The 21,567-nt window shown below is 40.0% G+C and overlaps 1 protein-coding gene across 1 annotated transcript in view; it reads right to left on the minus strand.

The window, feature by feature from the left end:
- Nucleotides 1-12,722, minus strand: part of SPG7 (SPG7, paraplegin matrix AAA peptidase subunit) — an 87,213-nt gene extending 74,491 nt beyond the window's left edge. The window contains exons 1-3 of the mRNA XM_027846948.1: nucleotides 12,543-12,722; nucleotides 4,410-4,512; nucleotides 1,668-1,757 (exon numbers count right to left, since the gene is read on the minus strand). Of these exons, the coding sequence (XP_027702749.1) occupies nucleotides 1,668-1,757; nucleotides 4,410-4,512; nucleotides 12,543-12,722 (373 nt within the window). The remainder of the gene's footprint in view (nucleotides 1-1,667; nucleotides 1,758-4,409; nucleotides 4,513-12,542) is intronic.
- Between the last annotated feature and the right edge of the window lie 8,845 nt (nucleotides 12,723-21,567).

The raw sequence follows: 21,567 nt of genomic DNA on the forward strand, positions 1-21,567 counted from the left end.
AATGTGAAGGTATTACTTAAGAAAACTACAAGCCTTAGCAAGCTATGCTTTATCTAGATACAAGCAGCTTAGATCTAGATACAAGAAGCACTGAGAGTGTCTCCATAGTTAAACTCCATGTTTAAGATGGAGGCATTATATTAAAATAACCAATGAAACCAGCCCTGCTTTTGTTTCTCTCATTGTACCTAAGTTCTAAAGACTTTCATTAGGTTATAGAATGAAATATTTTAATCAAATAAACTAACCTGGTCATTCAGTTTTGTAACCCATTCTTATGAGTGTTGGGAGATGGGGAGAAAGGAAATTTCAGTGGACTTAAGGTCTGCCACTGATGACTCAAGTCGATAAGGGGAAGGCACAGAGAAGCTGGTAAGGAGGGGTTGCTAAACTGCACCACAAGAACAATAGCAGCTCCAAGGAAGAATATGAATCCCAGATGTAGAGACAACTGAGCTTCCTCCGACACCACTATACACTTTAGGGTCCTGGAGATTCCAAAGAGTTCTGATCTTCACTGGAGGCTTTTATTTTTGGCACAAAACATCTACTCTAGACAAGTTCAAATGTCTGAACTTCATGAACACTGATGATTCCCAAAAGACATATTGATGGCTTTCTCTTTTATCTGGAGACCTCAGAAAAAATCGATTAAAGCAGTGCTTTTTGACATGACCATACCAAGTTGGAGCATAAGTCAAGTGTATATCTCTAAGGTCCTCTTACAGCTGTAGAATGCAGGTAGTGCTTGAATTTTTTTCAATTCAATTCAAAAAACTGTATGAGACACTGTGCAAGTTATGTGCTAGGATTAGACATATATAAACAAAACTATAAATAATTCCTGACCTTAAGGTGCATGGGGGGAGGGGAAGAATACACTGAAGGGGACAAGGATAGAGAGAAAAGGAAAAACATGTGACACAGATAAGAAAATTGAAAGTAATTTGAAGAGGGAGAGAGCAATAACCACTGGAAAGTGGGTCAAGGAAGGCTCCACAAAAGAGGTGGCAGCTGAAACGAGCCTTGAAGGAAATCCATCCCCCTGTTTTTAGAGGTCCAAAGAGATGGTACCTTTACCTATTCTTTTCTCTCCATTATGTCAGCCCTCTTGGAGTAGCTCCCAGGGTAAAGTCAGCAGTAGTCATCAGACCAAGGCTGGCAGTTGGGCACTTTTGGCTAAATCATCCTCATTCATTCCTCCCCATCACTCCAAACATCCATGGAGATAAACTCCAAATGTGGGAGAACATCAAGGTGTGTGTAGAGCCAAAAGTATGATTATATCCAATACATAAACTTGTGTATGTGTCTACTGAGGAAACAAAAGGAATCCGAGAAATAGATAAATGAAATAACTTACAAGAAGGATGGAGTCAGATATGGGACTACTTGTTTAAAATTAAGAAAGAAATGAAATAAATTTTATAAACATATTTCATAAGGAATGTGGTATTCCATAAATTAAAGATGTATATACAAAGTTGGAAAAGACCAAATGAATTGAAATGCCAATTAAAACCCAACCAACACATACAAATGTGACATCTCATAAACGCCACTCTTTGTAAGGCTGGCTTTGCACACTACTAGTGTGTCTGTACTAAGAAGAGTCAAGTGATTTCTGAACACCAGGTATAACAACTATTTCAAAATCTCAGACCTACCTTCATCATCTTCTGGTATTTTTCCCTTGGATTTTTCTTTCTCCTTATTCTTTTGCTTCATCCTGGAGGTACTAAAATAAGAAGTGCCACCTACAAGGAATATGTGCAGTATTTAGTGTCAAGGCATGAAACTACAGAGGAAAAAAAAAGCTTACCACATGATGAAATGAGTGAAACAAAGCAAAGCATCTGAAAAATTTTACCCATTCACTGGATAAAATGAATGAGTGTGACTTATGTGATGAATGATTTAAACCTAATTTTCCCCATGATGCTGTTTAAAAAAGCTAAGGTAGAGCAATCATATCCAGTGATTATGGAAATGTGTTGGGAAGATGTTGCAGAAGACGATTAAAGCTCTTTAAATGGACCATTAATGTGGAAAATAATTTTTTTGTCCAGACCTACCATTTAAGGTGGAAAGTGGCTCCACCAATACATATTGGGCAATTCATTTTTAACTTTCAGTCTTAGAGAGCTGCAAGGGACCCTGTCTGAGAGGTTAATAGAATCAGCAACGGAAATACAATTAACATGTTTCAGAGGAAGGCCTTTAACTCAGATCTTTCTGACTCCAAGGGTGCACCTCTATCCACCCTGCCATTCTATCTCTTAGGAACTCACAAACAAGTAGCTTCCTTGAATGAAGCATTATCAGTAACTTTCTTGTCACTATCACTAGGATATGTCAAAAAGACAGCAACTTCTACACTAAAGGCCTCAGTTTGTCTAAGGCCTTTGGACAAGAGAATAGCTCTTAGCAAAATTTTATTTTTATAAACACACACACACATTTCAAAGCAGTGGAGTAAACTGTAACTACCTTTATAGGAATGCTGATAGAACTACAAATGAACCTTGTTTGCGAGTCACTGTCACATACTAAAAGGATTATTTTGAAGTCATGAAGATATATGCCACCTTCCTCTGTTTCTCACATTTTAAAAGGAAAAACCACACAGAATTCACATGTGCAAGCTACTGACTCAAAACCAATTGGCAGACATACACACTCTCCATTATCACATATGGATAGCAGGCTGCTTGCTGGTAATTAGGATTCTACATTTTTCAATCTTTTTCTGCTTCTCCACAATAAAAACAAGCTGAACAAGAGGTATACAGTATCTATGCTAAAGGTTCCTTAACCAAGGACTAAAAGAAAGTTTTAGGTAGGAGGTCAGCCAAGTAGTAGAGTGACTCACTAAAGGGCAATACCTCTCTATTTTAAGCGGTAAATTCTTTGTAGTTTATTTTCAGTTCCATTCTGAATTTAAAACATTCACAGCAACACTGCAGATCTGCAACACAGCTACTTCCTTCAACAGCTGACAGAAGGCCAAAGACAACATGGAAAAACAGATTCATACAGTTTTGGGAACAATCTTTTTTATTCTTGTTTACATATCTGAAGGTTTATTTTAGTTGAAATTTACAATAAAAAGTTTAGAAACTCAACATTTATTTATTTTTCAAGTAGTACAATGTCACTTATTGCTACATGAAAAATATTACATAAAAATCAAAGCAACTCCATATCAAGCAAAAAAAAAAAAAAAAAAAAAGAAAAATACCATTCAGACTTTAAATATATTGTCCTTCCTTAATTCATTCTAGCATATTCTGACGAAATATGAATTTCACCGATGGACGAAATTCAACAAACATTTCTCAAGTACCAATTATGTGCTAGACACTTCACTAAGCACTAGGAATACAAAGAATAAAACGATTGTTTTATTGTTTCACTTCTAGAGCAGAAGTGAAAATTTTTCTTCACAGTCAAATGACTAGGTATAGGACAGAAGGAAATGAAAGAAATAAGCATTTATTAGAACTTATTATGTGCCAGACATTGTGTTAAAATTTTACAAATATTATCTAACAATCCTCCTGACAACCCTGGGAGATACTTATTATCTCCATTTTTTCAGTTAAGGAAACTGAGGCAGAGAGGCAAATGACTTGCCCAGAATCATAGAGCAAGGAAGTGTCTAAAACTGGATTGAAATTCAGGTCTTCCTGACTCTAGGCCCAGAGCTCTAGCCACTGCACTATTCAGTCACCTTGAAGAAGGAGATCTGTGATTTCACTGACATAGGCAACTCCCAGGGAAGGAATCTGTACCAGCAAAGGTTGACATTTGCCTAGGGTCACATGGCTAGCATGTGTCAAAGGATGGACTTGAACCCAGGTCTTCCTGACTCAAGGCCAACTCTGTAGCCACTACGTCACAATGCCTCTTATCACCAAATGAAGAGACAGCTAAACTTTTTTGCCAATATCACACTGGCAACATTATTACCTATTTCTAATTTAGAATAATGTCATTTTAGAACTGTGAGAACTCTTAAAGGCTTTCATTTCATCCCTGTGGAAACTGAGACCCAAGGTCAAATGACTTATATAAGGTCACACAGCTATACAGAGGGGTCGTTATGCCTTGTTTTTGGCTCCCTCACGTATATGTTGAAAGGCAAACACTGCACAGGCCCAAAAGGACTTGGGAGTCAGAAAAACTTGGGTTTGAAACAGCTCAGATCCTTGACCTGGTTGTGTGACTCTGGGGAAGACAGAACCTCTGAAAGCCTCAGTTTCACATCTCCCTCACAGAGACTCAGCAGAGAACATGTGGACGATTCTGCAAACTCTAAAGCACCAGATGACACCTATTATTACTGCTATTGCTCCTGTTACTACGATGGCGGGGCTTTTCAAAAGGTTCACACAAAAGGTCCATACCTAGAAGTTTCCAGAGTCTGACTGGATTCTGAATTAGATGTTGTTTAAATAACAATCCTCTGATTCCTTGAAAGGTAGGGGACAATGTCCTCAAAAGTAAACTCTGAAAGAAAAAAACAATATCAGGGATCAAAGTAAAATAGTGTTGTTGTTATTGTTCAGGTGTTTCAGTTGTGTTCAACTCTTCTTGAGTCCATTTAGGCTTTTCTTGGCAGAGATACTGGAGTGCTTTGCCATTTCCTTCTCCAGCTCATTTGACAGATAAGGAAACTGAGGCAAACAGGGTTAAGAGACTTGCCCAGGGTCATACAGCTAGTGAGTGTCTGAGGCCAGATTTGAAGTCGGGAGGATGAGTCCTCCTGAGCCCAGGCCCACCACTCTATTTACTGCACCACCTCACTGTACTTGCAGCTGTGCCACAGAAATACTACCCCATATTCATTTGTTCTCTTTGTTAGCAGTGTCTGCTGAATTAATACAAACTGATCCACTAACTGCTCTTTAATGCTTAACCTTTTCCTAGTGAAAAGATCAAGGACATAAAAACTGGCTTGTGGATATGACAAGCTTTTCTAGATTAGTGGCATCACTTAGCTACATTACAAGTAAGAAATAATTACAGTTACATAATGCTTTAAGTTTACAAAGGATTTTAAATGGTATCTCACTTAACCATCACAACGAGGTTATGAGGTAGGGACGCAGGCGGACAAAAATCATTACTTCCATTTTACAGACCAGGAAAATGAAGCAAACCGGGTTAAGTGACTTGCCCAGGGTCACCTAGCTAACCAAAAAAAAAAAAAAGGTATTTTACCTATAGATGTATACATACATACAGACAACAAATGAATAAAAAATATATATACATATATTTATTTATTTATTTATTTTGCTAGGCACTGGGGTTCAGTGACTTGCCCAGGGTCACACAGTTAGTAAGTGTTATGTGTCTGAGGCCGCATTTGAACTCAGGTCCTCCTGCCTTCAGGGCCGGTGCTCTATCCACTGTGCCACCTACCTGCCCCAAAAAAGAATTTTAATTAAATAAAATGGAAAAAGTTTCTGCACAAACACAATGTATCTAAGATAAGGAAGGAAACTGTTAAATGGGAAAAACAGCTTTGTCAAATTTTTTGAACAAGCATTTGGTAACTAACAGAAGTGTACAGAATATATACAAGACCAAGAGCCATTACTCCATAGATAAGTGTTCAAACGAGATACGAGCATTCTCAAAGGAAGAATTTAACATTTTTAATTTTATGAAAGAATGTTCCCAGTCACTAGTAAAAGAAATGCAAATCAAAACAATCCTGAGGTTTCACTTCACACACTGCAAATTAAAAAAAATGTTAAAAGATGAGAATAGCCATAGTCAGAGGAGTTGTAAGATAGGCATTCTACTGCATTGCTGATAGAGCTATGAATTAGTACAACCATTTTGGAAAGCAATTTGTAGTTACTCAAATAAAGTAGCTAAAATGTCCATATTCCTTGACCATAGGTTACACAAGTAGGTTTTTATCCCAAGGAGGTCACTGGCAAAAAGGATGGTGGGAGGGCTCCCTCCATATGCTCTAACATATTTAGAGCAGCAAAGTACTGGAAACAAGACTAGGTACCATTTAACAGTGAATGTCTAAATAAACTGTGGTACATGAACTTAACAGAATATTACTATGTTGTAAGAAGCAATGAAAGAGGCAGTTAGATGGCTCTATGGGTAGAATACTGGGTCTGGAGTCAGGGAGACCTAAGTTCAAATCTGACCTCAGATACTTACTAGTTGTTTGACCCTAGGCAAGTCACTTAACCTGTCTGCCTAATCCACTGGAGAAGGAAATAGTAAACCACTCCAGAATCTTTGACCAAGAACCATAAGGTCCACAGGCTCATAAAGAGTAGGACACAACTAAACAAGAAGAAACAATGATGAGCAGGCTGACTTCAGAAAAACCCAGAGACTTGTATGTACTTATGCTGAGTGAAGTGAGCAGAACCAGGAGAACATCGTACACAAGTGACATCCACATTGTACAATGACTAACTTTCATAGATTTAGCTCTTCTCAGCAATGCAAGGATCTAAGACATCTCCAAGAGACTCATGGTGGCAAGTGCTATCCACATCCAGAGAGGGAACTATGGAGTCTGAATGCAGATCGAAGCATATTATTTGCTCCTTTTTTCCCTTCTGTTTTGTTCTGTTTCTTCTTTCTTGTGGTTCCTCCTATTGGTTCTAATTGTGAAAATATGTTTAATAGGAATGTATATGTAGAGCCTATATCAGTTTGCACACTGTCTGAGGGGGGGAAAAAATTGGAAACTCAAAAGCATATGGAGATGGATGTTGACAACTAAAAATAAACTAATTAAAAAAAAGAAGAAGAAACAATGAACATGACTTTAAAAAGGGGGGCGCCAAAGAAAGACCTACAAGAACTAATTAAAAGAGAAGTAAGCAGAGTCAGAAAAATAATAAGCACAACTATAACAACGTCAATGGCAAGACCAACCACCACAAAACAATCAAAAGTGAATGTTGCAAAATTACAAAAACAAGGTTGGTCCCAAAGAAAAGAAAGAAAAAGAAACCTTCCCTTCTCCTTTGCTAAGATGGGGGAGGTCTACAGGTGTGGAACACTGCATGTATTGCCAGGTTTTTTTTTTTTAATATACTGATCATTTTTATTGAAATTTTTAAAATGTATTGATGAGTTTTGTAAAAACTTTTTTCTTTAAAAAAATCTTTGTTATATTGGATGGCTCTCTGCGAGGAGGAGAGGGATGGACGTATCAGAAAATTTAGGCAATGTAGAAACAAAAGGTATAAATACATTTTTTAAAACTATGAATGAAAAACATTTATTAAATGCTTTGTGCCAAAAACTGTACCAAGGGCAGGGAATTCAAATAGAAAGCTAGACAGTCCTTCCCCAGCCTAAAAGAAAAAGGATGAAAGTCTCTAGGCTCTAATTAAGAGATAAGCCTCAGGCATTCCCCAAAGGATAAATGGTCAAAGTATATAAACAAACAGCTCTCAGAAGAATTGCAAACTATTCACAATCACATGAAAGAATAATACAAATCACTAATAAGATGCACATAAAAAAACTTAGAGGTTGCACCTTCCAAATATAGGAGGGAGTGTGACAAGAAAGACACACTAAGGCATCTTTGGTGTAGCTGTTACTCACCACAGCTCTTATGGAAAGTGAAGAAAATGTCCATATACTTTGACCCAAAGATTCCATTACTGGGCTTATACCCTCAAGAGATCACTGATAGGAAAAGTCACTGGAGGAAGCTAGGTGGTGAAGTGAATATAGCAGTGGCCCTGGAGTCAGGAGGACCTGAGATCAAATCTGACCTCAGACACGTAACACTCATAGCTACGTGAGTCTGGGCAAGTCACTTAACCCCAATTGCGTTATCCAAAAAAGAAGAAGAAGAAGAAAGTTCCCCAATACACTAAAATGTTTATAGCAGTACTTGTGGTAGCAAAGAACTGGAAACCAAGTCATCATCTATCAATTGGGGAATGGCTAAACAAATTGCAGCACATGAATTTAATGGAATATTATTGTGCTGTAAGAAATGATGTGAATGATGACTACAGAGAAGTCTTGTTATTGTTTATTTGTTTTTCAGTCTTGTCCAATTCTTTTGACCCCATTTGGGATTTTCTTGGCTAAGATACTAGAGTTAAGGTTTACCATTTCCTTCTCCAGCTCATTTTGCAGATGAGGAAATGAGGCTAACAGGGTTAAGTGACTTGCTCAGGGTCACACAGCTACTAAGTGTGATTTGATCTCAGGTCCTCCTGACTCCAAGTCCAATGCTCTATCCAGTGGCCCACCTACCTGCCTCCACAGAGATGCCTGGAAACATCTATATGGGGGGCAGCTAGGTGGCACAGTGGATAGATCACCGGCCCTGGATTCAGGAGGACCTGAGTTCAAATCCGGCCTCAGACACATAACACTTCCTAACTGAGTGACCCTGGGCAAGTCACTTAACCCCATTGCCTAGCCAAAAAATAAAAAAATAAATAATAATAAAAATAAATAAAAAAAAAAGAAAAATCTATATGAACTGACACAGAGTGAAGTAAGCAGGGCCAAGAAAAGAGTATACACAGGGACTACAGCAATGTAAAGGGAAAGAATTAAGAAAAAAAAATCAAGTTAATGTTGCAAACTAATTAAAGAACAAACATGACTTAAAATAAGAAATAAAAGACTCCTGAACACACCTTTTTTGAGGGAGGCCCACAGTATTGTACATTGCACAAATTTTCAGACTTTTTCTATACACTGATCAGTTATGCTGATTTTTCCTTTTTTTTTCTATCTTAAAAAAATGCTTTGTTATATGGGTTGGATCTCTGGGTAGAGGAGAGGAAAGGATACTGGGGAAAATTACAGTGATGTAAAAATGACGTCAAGAAAAAACTTTTTTTAAAAAAAGAGACCGGGCAGCTAGGTGGCACAGTGGCTACAGTACTGGCCCTGAAGTCAGGAGGACCTGAGTTCAAATCCTGCCTCAGACCACACACTTGACACTCACTAGCTGTGTGACCCTGGGCAAGTCACTTACCCCCAATTGCCTTAAAAAAAAAGAGAGAGAGAGAACAAACTTCAAAAAGCTTACATTCTAATAGGGAAGACCAAACTAATAGGATGGTAGGAAGGAAGCAAGCATTTATTAAGTAATTACTATGTGCTAAGTATTGTGCTAAGCACTTTACAAATATTTCCTTTGACCTTCACTACAACCCTGGGAGGTAGGTGCTATTATTACCCCCACTTTACAGTAGAGGAAACTGAAGCAGACAGAGGTTAATGACTTGCCCAGGGACACACAGGAGTAAAATGTCTGAGGCCACATTTGAACTCAGATCTTTCTAACTCCAGGCTTAGCATTTTTTGCACTGCACCATCTAGGTGCCAGGAAAGAGGGTTGTGTTCAATTTTTTCTTTCTTTTTTAATAATTAATTTATTTATTTTTAGTTTTCAACATTCACTTCCATAAGATTTTGAGTTTTCTCCCCTTCTCCCCTCCTCCTCCCCAAGACGGCATGCAATCTGATATAGGCTCTATTATATATTCATATTGAACATATTTTCACATTAGTCATGATGTAAAGAAGAATTAGAATGAATGGGAGGAACCATGAGAAAGAAGAAACAAAACAAAACAACAACAAAACAACAAAAGAAAAGGAGAGCAAATAGTATACTTCCATATACATTCAGACTCCAAAGTTCTTTCTCTAGATGTGGATAGCATTTTCCATTGTGAGTCTTTTGAAGTTGTCTTAGATTCTTGCATTGCTGAGAAGAGCTAAGTCTATAAAAGTCAGCTGTAGCACAATGTAGCTGTTACTGTGTACAATGGTTCTGCTCATTTCATTCAGCATCAATTCTATCAGTCTTTTCGGGTTTTTTTGAAGTCCGCTCATCATTTCTTATAGCACAATAGTATTCCATTACATTTATATACCACAACTTGTTCAGCCATTCCCCAATTGATGGACATTCCCTCAATTTCCAATTCTTGTGGTCACCTTTTTCATTGGTAAAAACAGTGATGATTTGATTCCAGTTGTCTGAGAAAGACATGAAAATAGGGGAAGGGATAGGACATGAGAAAGGTGGCAGATTAAAAACTTCAAGGAGAAATGAGGGCAAATGGTCCCAGAGAGTGTTCAGTGGCTGAGGTCCTCCCAGACACAGCCTCTAATGGTCCTTCCAGTTAGTCAAGGACCATTTCTTGTGTGCCAGGCATTGTGTAACCTCTGAGAATACAAATAAAATAGAAATAAAGACAGTCCATGACCTCATGGGGCTTACAATTCTAATAGTGGAAGACAATACATAAAAGGAAGCTGAAAAGGAATGAAAGAATTAAGAATGGAGCCTGGAGAAGACATGGCTGGCTTGGGCTGGCCTGTACACTTCCTTAAAAGTGAAGTACTGAGAGGAAAAGACCAATCAGAAAAAGGGGAGGCAGCTTACAGAACACATGCAACACACACATAGTGGGAATTCAGTTAATATTTCACAGCATCACATCCATAAACAAAACATGTTTCACATAATTAGAGTGAGAAAGGACCTTAGATGATCTTTAGATCATTTAGTGGAGCAGTGAGGTGGGGCAGTAGATAGAGTGCTAGCCCTGGAGTCAGGAACAGTCATCTTCCTAAGTCCAAATCTGATATCAGAAACTTAGTAGCTGTGTGACCCTGGGTAAGTCACTTAACCCTGTCTGCCTTGGTTTCTTCATCTATAAAATGAGCTAGGGAAGAAAACGGCAAACCTCCAGTATCTTTGGCAAGAAAACTCCAAATGGGATCAGGAAGAGTCAGATATGACTGAAAGGACTGAACAACAACCAAAGGTCACTGAGTCCAACCCCCTCAATTTATAGAACATGATACTGAGAACCATAGGGAGTTACATGATTTTCTCAAGGACACCCAGATCAAACCTGTACCTAAACAGGAATTCTCTCTACAACATCCCCAAAGTCATTATCCAGCCTCCAAACTAAGACTTCTAATGGCGAGGTATTCATTATCTACCTAGTAGGGCCAGGAAAAGACTCAAATGAAATCATGCACATAAAGTATTTCACAAACTGTAAAGCACTAAGTCAGGAATTCTTAATCTGAGGTCCACGGGCCTCAAAATATTTTTAAATATTTTGAAACTGTATTTCTATATGATTGGAAAAAGGCAGCTAGGTGGTAGAGTGGCTAGACAGCCAGTCCTGGAGTCAGGAAAACCTGAATTTTAACTGCCTGCCTTACTAGCTATGTGACCCTGAGCAAGTCACTTTAACTGCTGGCTGCGTCAGTTTTCTCAACTGTAAAACAGGGATAATAAAAGCAGCTACTTCTCAGGGTTGTTGTGAAGATTCAATAAGATGTTCGTAAAGTGATTAACACAGTAACTGATAAATAGTAGGCACATAACAAATGCTTATTCCCTTCCCCTTTTTAATTCTATATATTCTATTTTATACATTTAAAATCATTATTCTGAAAAGGGGTCATAGACTTCACCAGACTGTCAAAAGGGTCCATAACAGAAAAAAAAATGGTTAAGCAGAGATGAACCGTATTATTATTTTTGCTTAAGACAACTCATTTCATTTTTAGACCACTCTACTTATTCAGAGACTTTTTCTTATGAATAGGTTAAAGGTTTCATCCAACTTCTATTCATTCTATCTCTGTACTTCAAGGCCAAGCAGAACAAGTCTCTCCTAGTACTAATGCAAATAGAGATAAATACACCCTCCTATTCAGCGGTGGGGAGCGGTCACCTGGGATGCTACTGATAGTAGTGATGGAGAATATAAGCAGGTGAGCAATGGCCCAACAGATAGTTATGTAGACATTTCACAACACTGATTACAATCAGATCCAGAGAGTATCCATGAATGGGAAGAACAAATAGAACTCCTGGAAGCCCCCATGCTCATAATCATTAGAAGAAAGAAGAATGGAAATAAAGGGTCCATAGGCCTCAGACCGTAAAAAAAGGGGAAAGTAGGAGAAAAGAACCCTGGATGGGAAGCTAGAACACGTGGCTTCAAAAGCTCTCTCTGCTACTCTCTGGGTCTCAGTTTCCCCAAAGGTAAAATTCATGAGCGGGACTCACAAAGCTTGAAGGTGTTTTCCAGCTGTGACTGATCTGAGTCTATGCCTTCCTCACTGGCTGTTCCCCATCCTTGGAATGCTCTGCCCTCCTCGCTTGTCTCCTAGCTTCCCTTCTCCCTCCCTCCACTCTGCCTACATTTGGTACTATACCCAACTGTTTGCACGTTGTCTCCCCCGTTATAATGGAAGCTCCTCGAGGGCAGGGGCTGCTTCCCCAGCGCGTAGCACGGTGCCTGGCACATAGGAAGCGCTTGACAAGGCCGTGTTTGTGGAGGCTGGAGCCAGAACCGAAAGTCAGTGAAGACGGATGCCAGTTTGAGGGGTGGGAAGGAGGACCCGCCTCGCTACAACCAGTAAGGATGGGGGGAAGAGATTGGGCTTGGGGGCGGGGCCTACTCCTCACCACCACCACCCCTCCCCCCGCGGGCGGAGCTCACGGGACAGGCCCAGGAAGTTACCTGTAGGACTCGGTCGCCAGACCCAGCAGGACCACTCGGGGTGCAGTAGAACTGCCTCCCCCCGAGCCCGGCGACCGCGGCGGTGACTGGCCTGAGGCTCCAGCTGCATCCCGCGGCCTGGAGCCGCCATCGGCCCGGCCGGCTGCGGAGCGAAAAAAGCAGCAGCAGCGCCGCCGCCATGATGCCTCCGAGAGCGGCGCCTGCGCACAGGACGCCTCTCTGACCAGAACGAGGCAGGCGCGAAGGAGTCGGGGCGATGTTTGTGGAGGATCCGGGGAGCGGACGCACGGGGCGCTCCTGCGCATGCGTCACCCCCCCCCCCCCCCCCCCCCATCCCGCTCCCTCTGCACCTCCTGCTGTCCAGACCCTCTTCAAGGTCGAGGCCAAGCCTAGCCACTCCTCCCTTCTCCTGCCTTTGCCCCCACAAGCCCCATCTTGACCTTGACTAATAATTCCCAAGGGCTGTCTCCATTTCAAAGTACACCACGCATTTCTCCCCAGAATAACACTTCCCACTGTTCTGTTTGTTCCTGCAGAGCAAACAAATCTAATCAAGCAGCATTTATAAAGCACCTACTGTGTGTTGGACACTGTGCTAAATGCTAGGCATACAAACTTAGGGAAAAATAAAACAGTCCCTGCCCTCAAGGAGCGCACAGTCTGATGGGGAAAAAGACATGCAAACAACCAAGTATAGACAGGAGAAAATGGGAATAATTAACAGAAGGAGGACATTAAGGGGGAATCAGAAAAGACTTCCAATAAATGATGGCACCTGAAGCAAGCAAGCTGATGGACATGAAGAGGGAGAGCTTACCAGGCATAGGGCACAGCCAGAGAAAAAGGCTTGGAGTCTGGAGATGTCTAGGAACAGCCAGGAGGCCAGGGTCACTGAATTGCGGAGTGAAGGAAGCATTGGGGGAAGAGGTGTGGGATATAAGAAGACTGGAAAGGTAGGAGGAGGTCAGGTTATGAAGAGGTTAAAAAGCCTACCAGGATCCTATATTTGATTCTTGAGATAATTGGAGCCACTGGAGTTTATTGGCTTATTTGTTTGTTTTTCACGTTTTCAACGTTCCTTTTTTGTAAGATTTTGAGTTTTAAATTTTTTCTCCCTCCCATCTCCCCTCCCCAAGAGGGCTAGCAATCTGATATAGGTTATGCATGTGCAATTATGTAAACAGATTTCCACATTAGTCATGTTGTGAAAGAAGAATCAGAACAAAAGGGAAAAACCACAAGAAAGAAAAACCAAAAAAAGTGAAAAATAGTATGCTTCCATCTGCATTCATACTCCATAGTTCTTTCCCTGGATTGGGGATAGCATTTTCACTGGAGCTTATTGAATAGAGGGTGGTGTGTGTGTGTGAGAGAGAGATAATTTGGGAAGAGCTATTGGTCAGCCGAGTGATGGTTTGGCATGGGGAGATACTTGAAGCAGAAGGACCAAGGAGAAGCCTCTTAGATTAATCCAGGTGTGAAGTGAGGAGAGCCTGGACCAGGGTGGTAGCAGTGCTGGAGCTGTGAAGGGGTCGCATAGGAAAGATGTTACTTAACTAAAATCGTAGGAGAGGGTTTGGGGAATTTAGAGTCAAATTTTGCTTATGTTGAGATTAAGATGTCTATAGGACATGCAGTTGAAGATGCCTAATTGGCAGTTGAAGAGGCATGACTAGAAGTAAGGAGGAAGTTGGAGTGGTAAGACTGGGTTTTGTCCTCTCATCCCTTCAGTGACCCTCCATGATTTCAGAGAAATGACTAGAAAACATGCCACCTACCTCTTGATAAAAATGTGGTGGACACAATGCAAAATGAGACATAGATTTTTTTTTTTTTAGAATTTGTTTTCCTCGACTATACATATTTGTTACAAGGTTGGTTTTTCTTTCCTTTTTTTTTTCTAAATCGGTGAGGAAAAATTATGAGGGGGGAAAATCAATGTTTGTTAATAAAATAAAAATTTTTTTAACTGAAAGAATGGATTCTATGTCTATACACAATCAAATAGATTTTTCTTCTTTTAAGAGGCAATTCCAAAGTGGAAATCCACTTAGTATTTTCAGAAAACCCAGCCCTGTTTGGAGTCCTGTGTTTCTAGTATCAAACTCCACCCTCCACTGAGACCAACCTAGCCAATGTTTGGAGGAATCCATTGGCAAAACTAAAATGGATGAAGAAGAATCTCCAGATCATCTAATTTTTTTTAATTGGAAGGGAACTTAGTGGCTATCTAGACCAAATTATACCCTAACAGAACTTTCACTATAAAATACTGGATAAGTGGTCATTCAGTCTTTGCTTAAAGACCTGAAATGAGCAGGAACTCACTACCTCTTTGGATAGCTTGTTTAGATTTTGGGCAGCTAAAATTGTTGGGAAGTTCTTCCTAACACAAAGCATAAATGTGCTTTTTGCAACCTTGTTTAAAAACAGAGGAAAAAGAACTATAAATTAAAAAATACTTAGAGCATCACTTTTGTTATATCAGTGAACTAGAAACACAATAGATGGTGATGTAGATGAAGGGCCCTTCCTGAGGTCAGGATAAAATCTGGCCTCAGATACTTACTATGTGTGACCCTGGGCAAGTCACTTGACCCTGTTTGCCTCAGTTCTTCACCTTTCCTTCATGTATAAAAAACGAGCTGGAGAAGGAAATGGCAAACCACTCCAGTATCTTTGCCAAGAAAACCCGAAATGGGGTCACGAAGAATTGAACATGACTGAAATGATTCAACAACGATAACCAACAACTGGAAAATTACTGAGCAATTTATGGTATATGAATCATTGGAATATTAAGAAATGGCAAAATGAATGGAATCAAAGAAACCTGAGAAGACATATGAATGGATGCAGAGTGACATGTTCAGTCAAGTCAACAAGCATTTATTAAACACCATGTGCCACGTAATGTGCTAAGTACTGAGGATATAAAGAAAGGAAAAAAATAGTCCCTACCCTCAAGGAGCTTACACACTAACTGGGAAGGACATCAATTTCTACACTGACTACAACTTTGAAAGACTTAAGATTTAATGCAATGACTAATCCAATCGCAACTCCAAAAACAGGTCTCAGCGAACAGCCAGGATTTCAAGGGGGAAGTTCCTAGGCTGAAGCAGGGATAGCATTCCACAGGGGGAATCCTTAGCTGATAGAGCAGATAAGATTATAAACCACTTTGAGCTAGGGGTGCTGATGGACAGTACTCCCCTCCCAGCCAGAGAATGAAGGTTGCTTTGTTTCAATCATATAACTTAAGGTTTTGCACATTAACCCCTGGATATGTAAAATTACCCAGTTCAAGAGAGCCCAGTGTTATTTCACACTACGCAGGCTGTACCAACCACCAGCCACCATTGTAAGCATTATCTCCTTTTGGGGTAAAGGTGAGAAGAGGAGATCTAGGTTCTCAAGTAAGCCAGAATCTAATTCAGGACTAGAAACAGAATTACCCACCCATGTCCTTGTTTTGTATTCAATATCTGGATCCTTCTAAACTAAGTAGACCTATTCTTTTTTAACCTCCTTGCTTTTTTGCTGGGTCAATCATTTGTGCCATCTGGATAACCTAGATTTGGGGTAGCCTCCTGAGCTGCCTAGCACAGCATCTCAAATTCAACACATCCAAAACAGAATTCATCTTTTCTTGCAAATTGTCTCCTCTTCTGAATTCCACTGTCACTATCTAGGGCACCACCATCCCCCCAGTCACTCAGGCTCACCACCTCAGTGTCATCCTTGACTTCTCACTGTCATTCACTCTTACATATCCAATCCCTTGCCAAATCTCGCCATTTCTGCTTTTACCTTCATATCATTTCTCACATAGGTTCCCTCCTCTCCCATCACATTGCCTAGTTCTGATACATCCCTTACAGCTCAGGCCCTCACCATCCTTCCCTTGGATTACTGCAATACTCTTCTAATTAGTCTCCTGCTTCAATTCTCTCTCTACTCCAATCTGCCCTCTACTCAAGAGGGAGGTGAGTTTTCCAAAGTATAGGTCATCTTCCGATTCCAAAAGACTCAGGATGGAAAATGTTATCCACATCCAGAGAAAGAATTATAGAGTCTGAATGCAAATGGAAGCATGCTATTTTCTCTCTTTTTTTTTCTTTCTCGGTTTTCCCCTTTTGTTCTGATTCTTCTTTCACAACATGATTAATGTGGAAATATGTTTAATATGATTGTACATCTATAGCCTACGTCAGATTGCATGCCATCTTGGGGAAGGTGGTGGGAAGGGAGGGAGAAAAAAAATCTAGAATTCAAAATCTTATAAAAGTGAATGTTGAAAACTATCTTTGCATGTAATTGGAAAAAAAATAAAATACTATTAAGTGGGGTTGGGGAAGTATAAGTCACTTTCCTACTTAACTCCAGTGGCTCCTTATTACCTTAAGGATCAAATATTAACTCTTCTGTTGTTTAAAGGCCTTCATAACTTGGCCTTCTGACTTTTCCAGGCTTTTTACACTTTACTCCCCTCTATCACGCTATAATCCAACTACAATGGCTTACTTGGTGTTCCTATTTCTGTGTCTCCTTGTACCTGCTGTCCCCCATGCTTGGAAAGTCCCTCCTCTTCACCTCTACTTCCCCCTCTCTCTTGCCATCCTTCCCAGACTCAGCTCAAACCGTACCTTCTGCTGGAGGCCTTTCCCAGCTGCTGTTGCCTTCCTTCTGAGATGACCTTCTATCTACTTTGTATCTATCTCTTAGGAACCTAGTTACTTACACGTTGTCTTCCCCACTAGAATTTGAACTTCTTGTACGTTTACAAAAAAAAAAAACTACCCAGAGTGAGCAGATCATTTGCTATGTGAATGCCTCCAAAAACAGAAGTACAACAAAGATAAACAAATACAGTATCCAAGGAAAGTGTGAGCAATGAAATAAATTACCCCAGGAAAAAAATATAAAAAACTAAAAAGAAAGACATCGATGAAATTTATTTTATTAGCATGATACAACCATACTCACTTATTTCTCCAAGTACTCAGTTCTATCTTTATTTCAGTAAATTGTAGTTATATTCATATAACTTCGGTTTCCCCAATACCTAGAATAATATCTTACATATAGTAAGTATTTAATAAATGGCTGTTGGCTATAATTAAAAAAAAAAGAATTTGAAATTCTTGAGGGAGGGGGTCTGGTTTTTCTTTATATCACCAGTACTTAGCATAGTGCCCAGCACACAGTAAACTCTTACTACCTACTTGTCAACTGACTGATTGAGAATAAGTACACCTGAGTTCTAGTCAGAGTTTTTCACATCAATAATCTGCGTGATCTTTGGCTAGACACTTCAGTCTCTTCTATACTATGAAAGGACTGCCCTAAAGCTCCTTTCAGTTTTATTTTGCTTCCTATATTGGTGATGAAATTCTATATTGGTGATGGTATATCACTCAACCTCCATAAGATATTCTTTCTAGAAGAGGGCTTTTTTTTTTTTTTGGTGAGGCAATCGGGGTTAAGTGACTTGCCCAAGGTCACACAGTTAGTACGTGTCAAGTGTTTGGTCTGAGTTCGGATGTGAACTCAGGTCCTCCTGACTTCAGGGCTGGTGCTCTATCCACTGTGCCACTTAGCTGCCCCAAAGAGGGCTTTTAATGTCCTCAGTGGGATTGTAGATTTAGCCTGGAAAGGACCTTATGGAAGTAAGCAAGTTGAATCCCCCATTTTAGAAACGAAGAAATTGAGGCCTAGAGATCCATTTATCTAGGTCCTAGATCCCTTAATAAAATAAATCTTTAACTTAGTCCTTAACAAAATTCCCTTAATAAAAGGATTTGTTCTGTGAAGTCTGGATTCAGTCAAAGGGCCACACATGAAGACTTAGAGGGCCCTGGTTTAGGATCACACAACTAGTAAGTGCCTGAGGAAGAATTCTTTCTTTTTTTGTGTGTGTGTGAGGCAATGAGGGGGTTAAGTAATTTACCCAGGGTCACATAGCTAGTAAGTGTTAAGTGTCAGAGGTTGGATTTGAACTCAGGTCCTCCTGACTCCAAGGCCACAGCTCTATCCACTACGCCACCGAGCTGCCCCTAAATTGAAAGTTGATTTTAATTTTTTTTTTTTGGTAAGACAATTGGGGTTAAGTGACTTGTCCAGAGTCACACAGCTAGTAAGTGTTACGTGTCTGAAGCTGCATTTGAACTCAGGTCCTCCCGACTCCAGGGCCAATGTTCTATCCAGTGCACCACCAAGCTGTCCCTGAGGAAGAATTCTAACTCACTTTTTAGTGCCTCCAAGTACTTCACCCACTTTGCCCCCTTTGAAAATTTCTGTCTGTAGATTTTGGGGTTTTTTGTTTTTTACAACCTCCTTTTTTTTTTTTTTTTAACAATTCCTGCTAGTGGGAAGTTGTCCTTGATTGGAAGAGGTTAGGATTTTGTAATAGCAAAGGGTCCCTTTTTCCTATTTTTTTTTTTTTTTGCTTTTTGATGAAGCAATGGGGGTTAAATGACTTGCCCAGGGTCAGACAGCTAGTAAGTGTTACGTGTCTGAAGCTGGATTTGAACTCAGGTCTCCTGCCTCCAATGCCAGAGCTCTATCCACTGTGCCACCCAACTGCAGGAAGTCCATTTTTTCTTCTGGAAGTTATAATGCATTTTGTCCTGTCCTCAACTACAAGGTGTAAGCTCTTTTAATATTTCTTAGAATTAAGAGATTTTAGATCTAAAAGTAATCTTTGTATATATCTCTTATGAACCTAATTAGGTTCATAATCAGAGATCTGGTCTGAACCTCTCATTTACACAAATCAGGAAATGGTGGAAGTGACTTGTTTCGGAGTCACACAGAGTCACACAGGAAGACGGAGAGATGAATAATCCTGCCCGGCGTTCCCAAGAGACAATTTTGGTTCTTTATCAGGAGGGCTCCCTAATACCCTCTGCTTAGGTAAGTTCTGTAAGGGGTAACATATACTTTTACCAAGTTTCTAAGCAATTATCACAGTTGTGGGTGAAATGCTCGATTTTAATTACAATTCTTACTTGCTCACAGATATATTTTAAAAAACTTCCATCCTGATTCTCATCAAGCCCTGGTCCCTGGAGCACATATTAATTTTCATGGCTAATCTAGTCAGTGTGGTATATTTAGCAGACAGAAAGGCTGGAATTGGAGTCTGGGAGACCTAGGTCTAAATTCAGCTTTAAACACTCGAATGAATGAATGAAAAATATATTTATTAAGTGCTTTCTATGCGCAAAGCACTGTGAATAAAAATAGAACACTAAAACTGTCCCTGGTTTCAAGGAGCTCACATTCAAACGGGAGAAAGAACACATGTGGAAGGTTTCAGCTGCGGGTCAGAGGGAAAGGTCCCATGGGCCTTCGGAGGCAGCAACAAAGATGGTAATACCTCCTCTTTAATGCCAACTCCAGTGATAAAAGGAAATCAACTTCTGATGCTGAGCCATCTGACAGCGCCAAGAACTTGGATGGCAAGAACTTTCTTTGATGTGTCTTTACAATAGTACCTGCAGCAGCAGTTGCTGGGCCCAAATCTACACAGGGTTCCCCTCCCAGGATAATGGATGGCTGAGGGCATTTGGGCTGGAGGCATTAGTATTCTTGGCTGTCTTAAAATATGTGTGACCTTGGGCAAGTCACTTTACTCTGTTTGCCTCAGTTTCCTCATTTGTAAAATGAGATGGAGAAAGAAATGGTAAACCACTCCAGTATCTCTGCCAAGAAAACCCCAAATGGGGTCATGACAGGACTGAAAGGACTAAACAACAACAAAAATGGGGATAATAAAAGAACACTTCCAAAGTGCTGTTGAACAGTTCTTAATAATTGAGAGACACAGGCTTGGCCTAGGGAATACAGATACAGCCTTCAAATTAGGAAGAACTATGTCCATGTCCTGATTCTGACACACACCTGCTAGGTGATCCTAGGCAAATTACTTAAACTGTAGGACATATCTAGAGTAGGCATTTCCTCACCAAGAAGATCTCTATACCAATGAAATCACAGCCCACTTGCAAGATTGTTGTTATTAATCAACTCTATTCCAAAATCTTTCCCTTATACCCTCCATGAAGCACCATCTTTCACTGTCAATCCATCTCTTCCTTTTCCTCTATCTTTTCCCTCCTCTCCTTCAACAGTTATCATCTAATAAAAACTCTCTTAGATGGACTACATCATATTGGGAGTCATTCCTCTCTTTCTTGTGCTTTTACAATTATACAATTATATTACATTTTATCTCTATCTAACTTTCAGTCTTTTCTCCCTTCTCAATGATTCCAGCCATGCCCCAAAGAATAGTTTGGTTTTTGCCAATTTGCAATTACAAAATACAAGAAATTATCAATTTATTTTGAAATGCCTCAATATTCCTAATCTGATGAAAAGAATCATTTTAATAAAAATTGCTAATGTTCATATAGTGCTTTAAGGTTTACAAAGCCTTTACATATGTTAACTTACTTGATCCTCACAATAATAACCCAGGGAGGTAAGTGCTATTATTATTGCCACTTTACAGACGACGAAACTATGGCTAAGAAAGGTGACTTGTGGGGGCAGCTAGGTGGCACCAGCCCTGGAGTCAGGAGTTCAAATCTGGCCTCAGACACTTGACACTTACTAGCCATGTGACCCTGGGCAAGTCACTTAACCCCAATTGCCTAACCAAAAAACAAAAAAACTAAAACCTAACAGAAAGGTGACTTGCCCAGGGTCACATAGCTCATACGTATCTGAGAAAGGATTTGAGCTCAAGTCTTCTTGACTACAGATAAAATGATCTATTTATACTTATTGACTGGTTGGCTACCTACTTGCTTTAGCTGCCTCTAGGTTCCCAGATTTAGAGGGGAAAGGGACCTTAAGGATCATCTACTCCAAATTCCTCTTTCACTAGATGTAAACAGAGTCACTAAGAGGCAAAAATCAGGCAGAGTTTGAACATGTTTATCCTGACATAACAGTTCAAACTTGAGCTCTACTTGAACCCCCACGCCCACACAGCTGCTATGAGTTCAAACAA

The sequence above is a fragment of the Vombatus ursinus genome, unplaced genomic scaffold (assembly GCF_900497805.2).
Source record: "Vombatus ursinus unplaced genomic scaffold, bare-nosed wombat genome assembly UNPS02005286.1, whole genome shotgun sequence".
Classification (NCBI taxonomy): Eukaryota; Metazoa; Chordata; class Mammalia; order Diprotodontia; family Vombatidae; genus Vombatus; species Vombatus ursinus.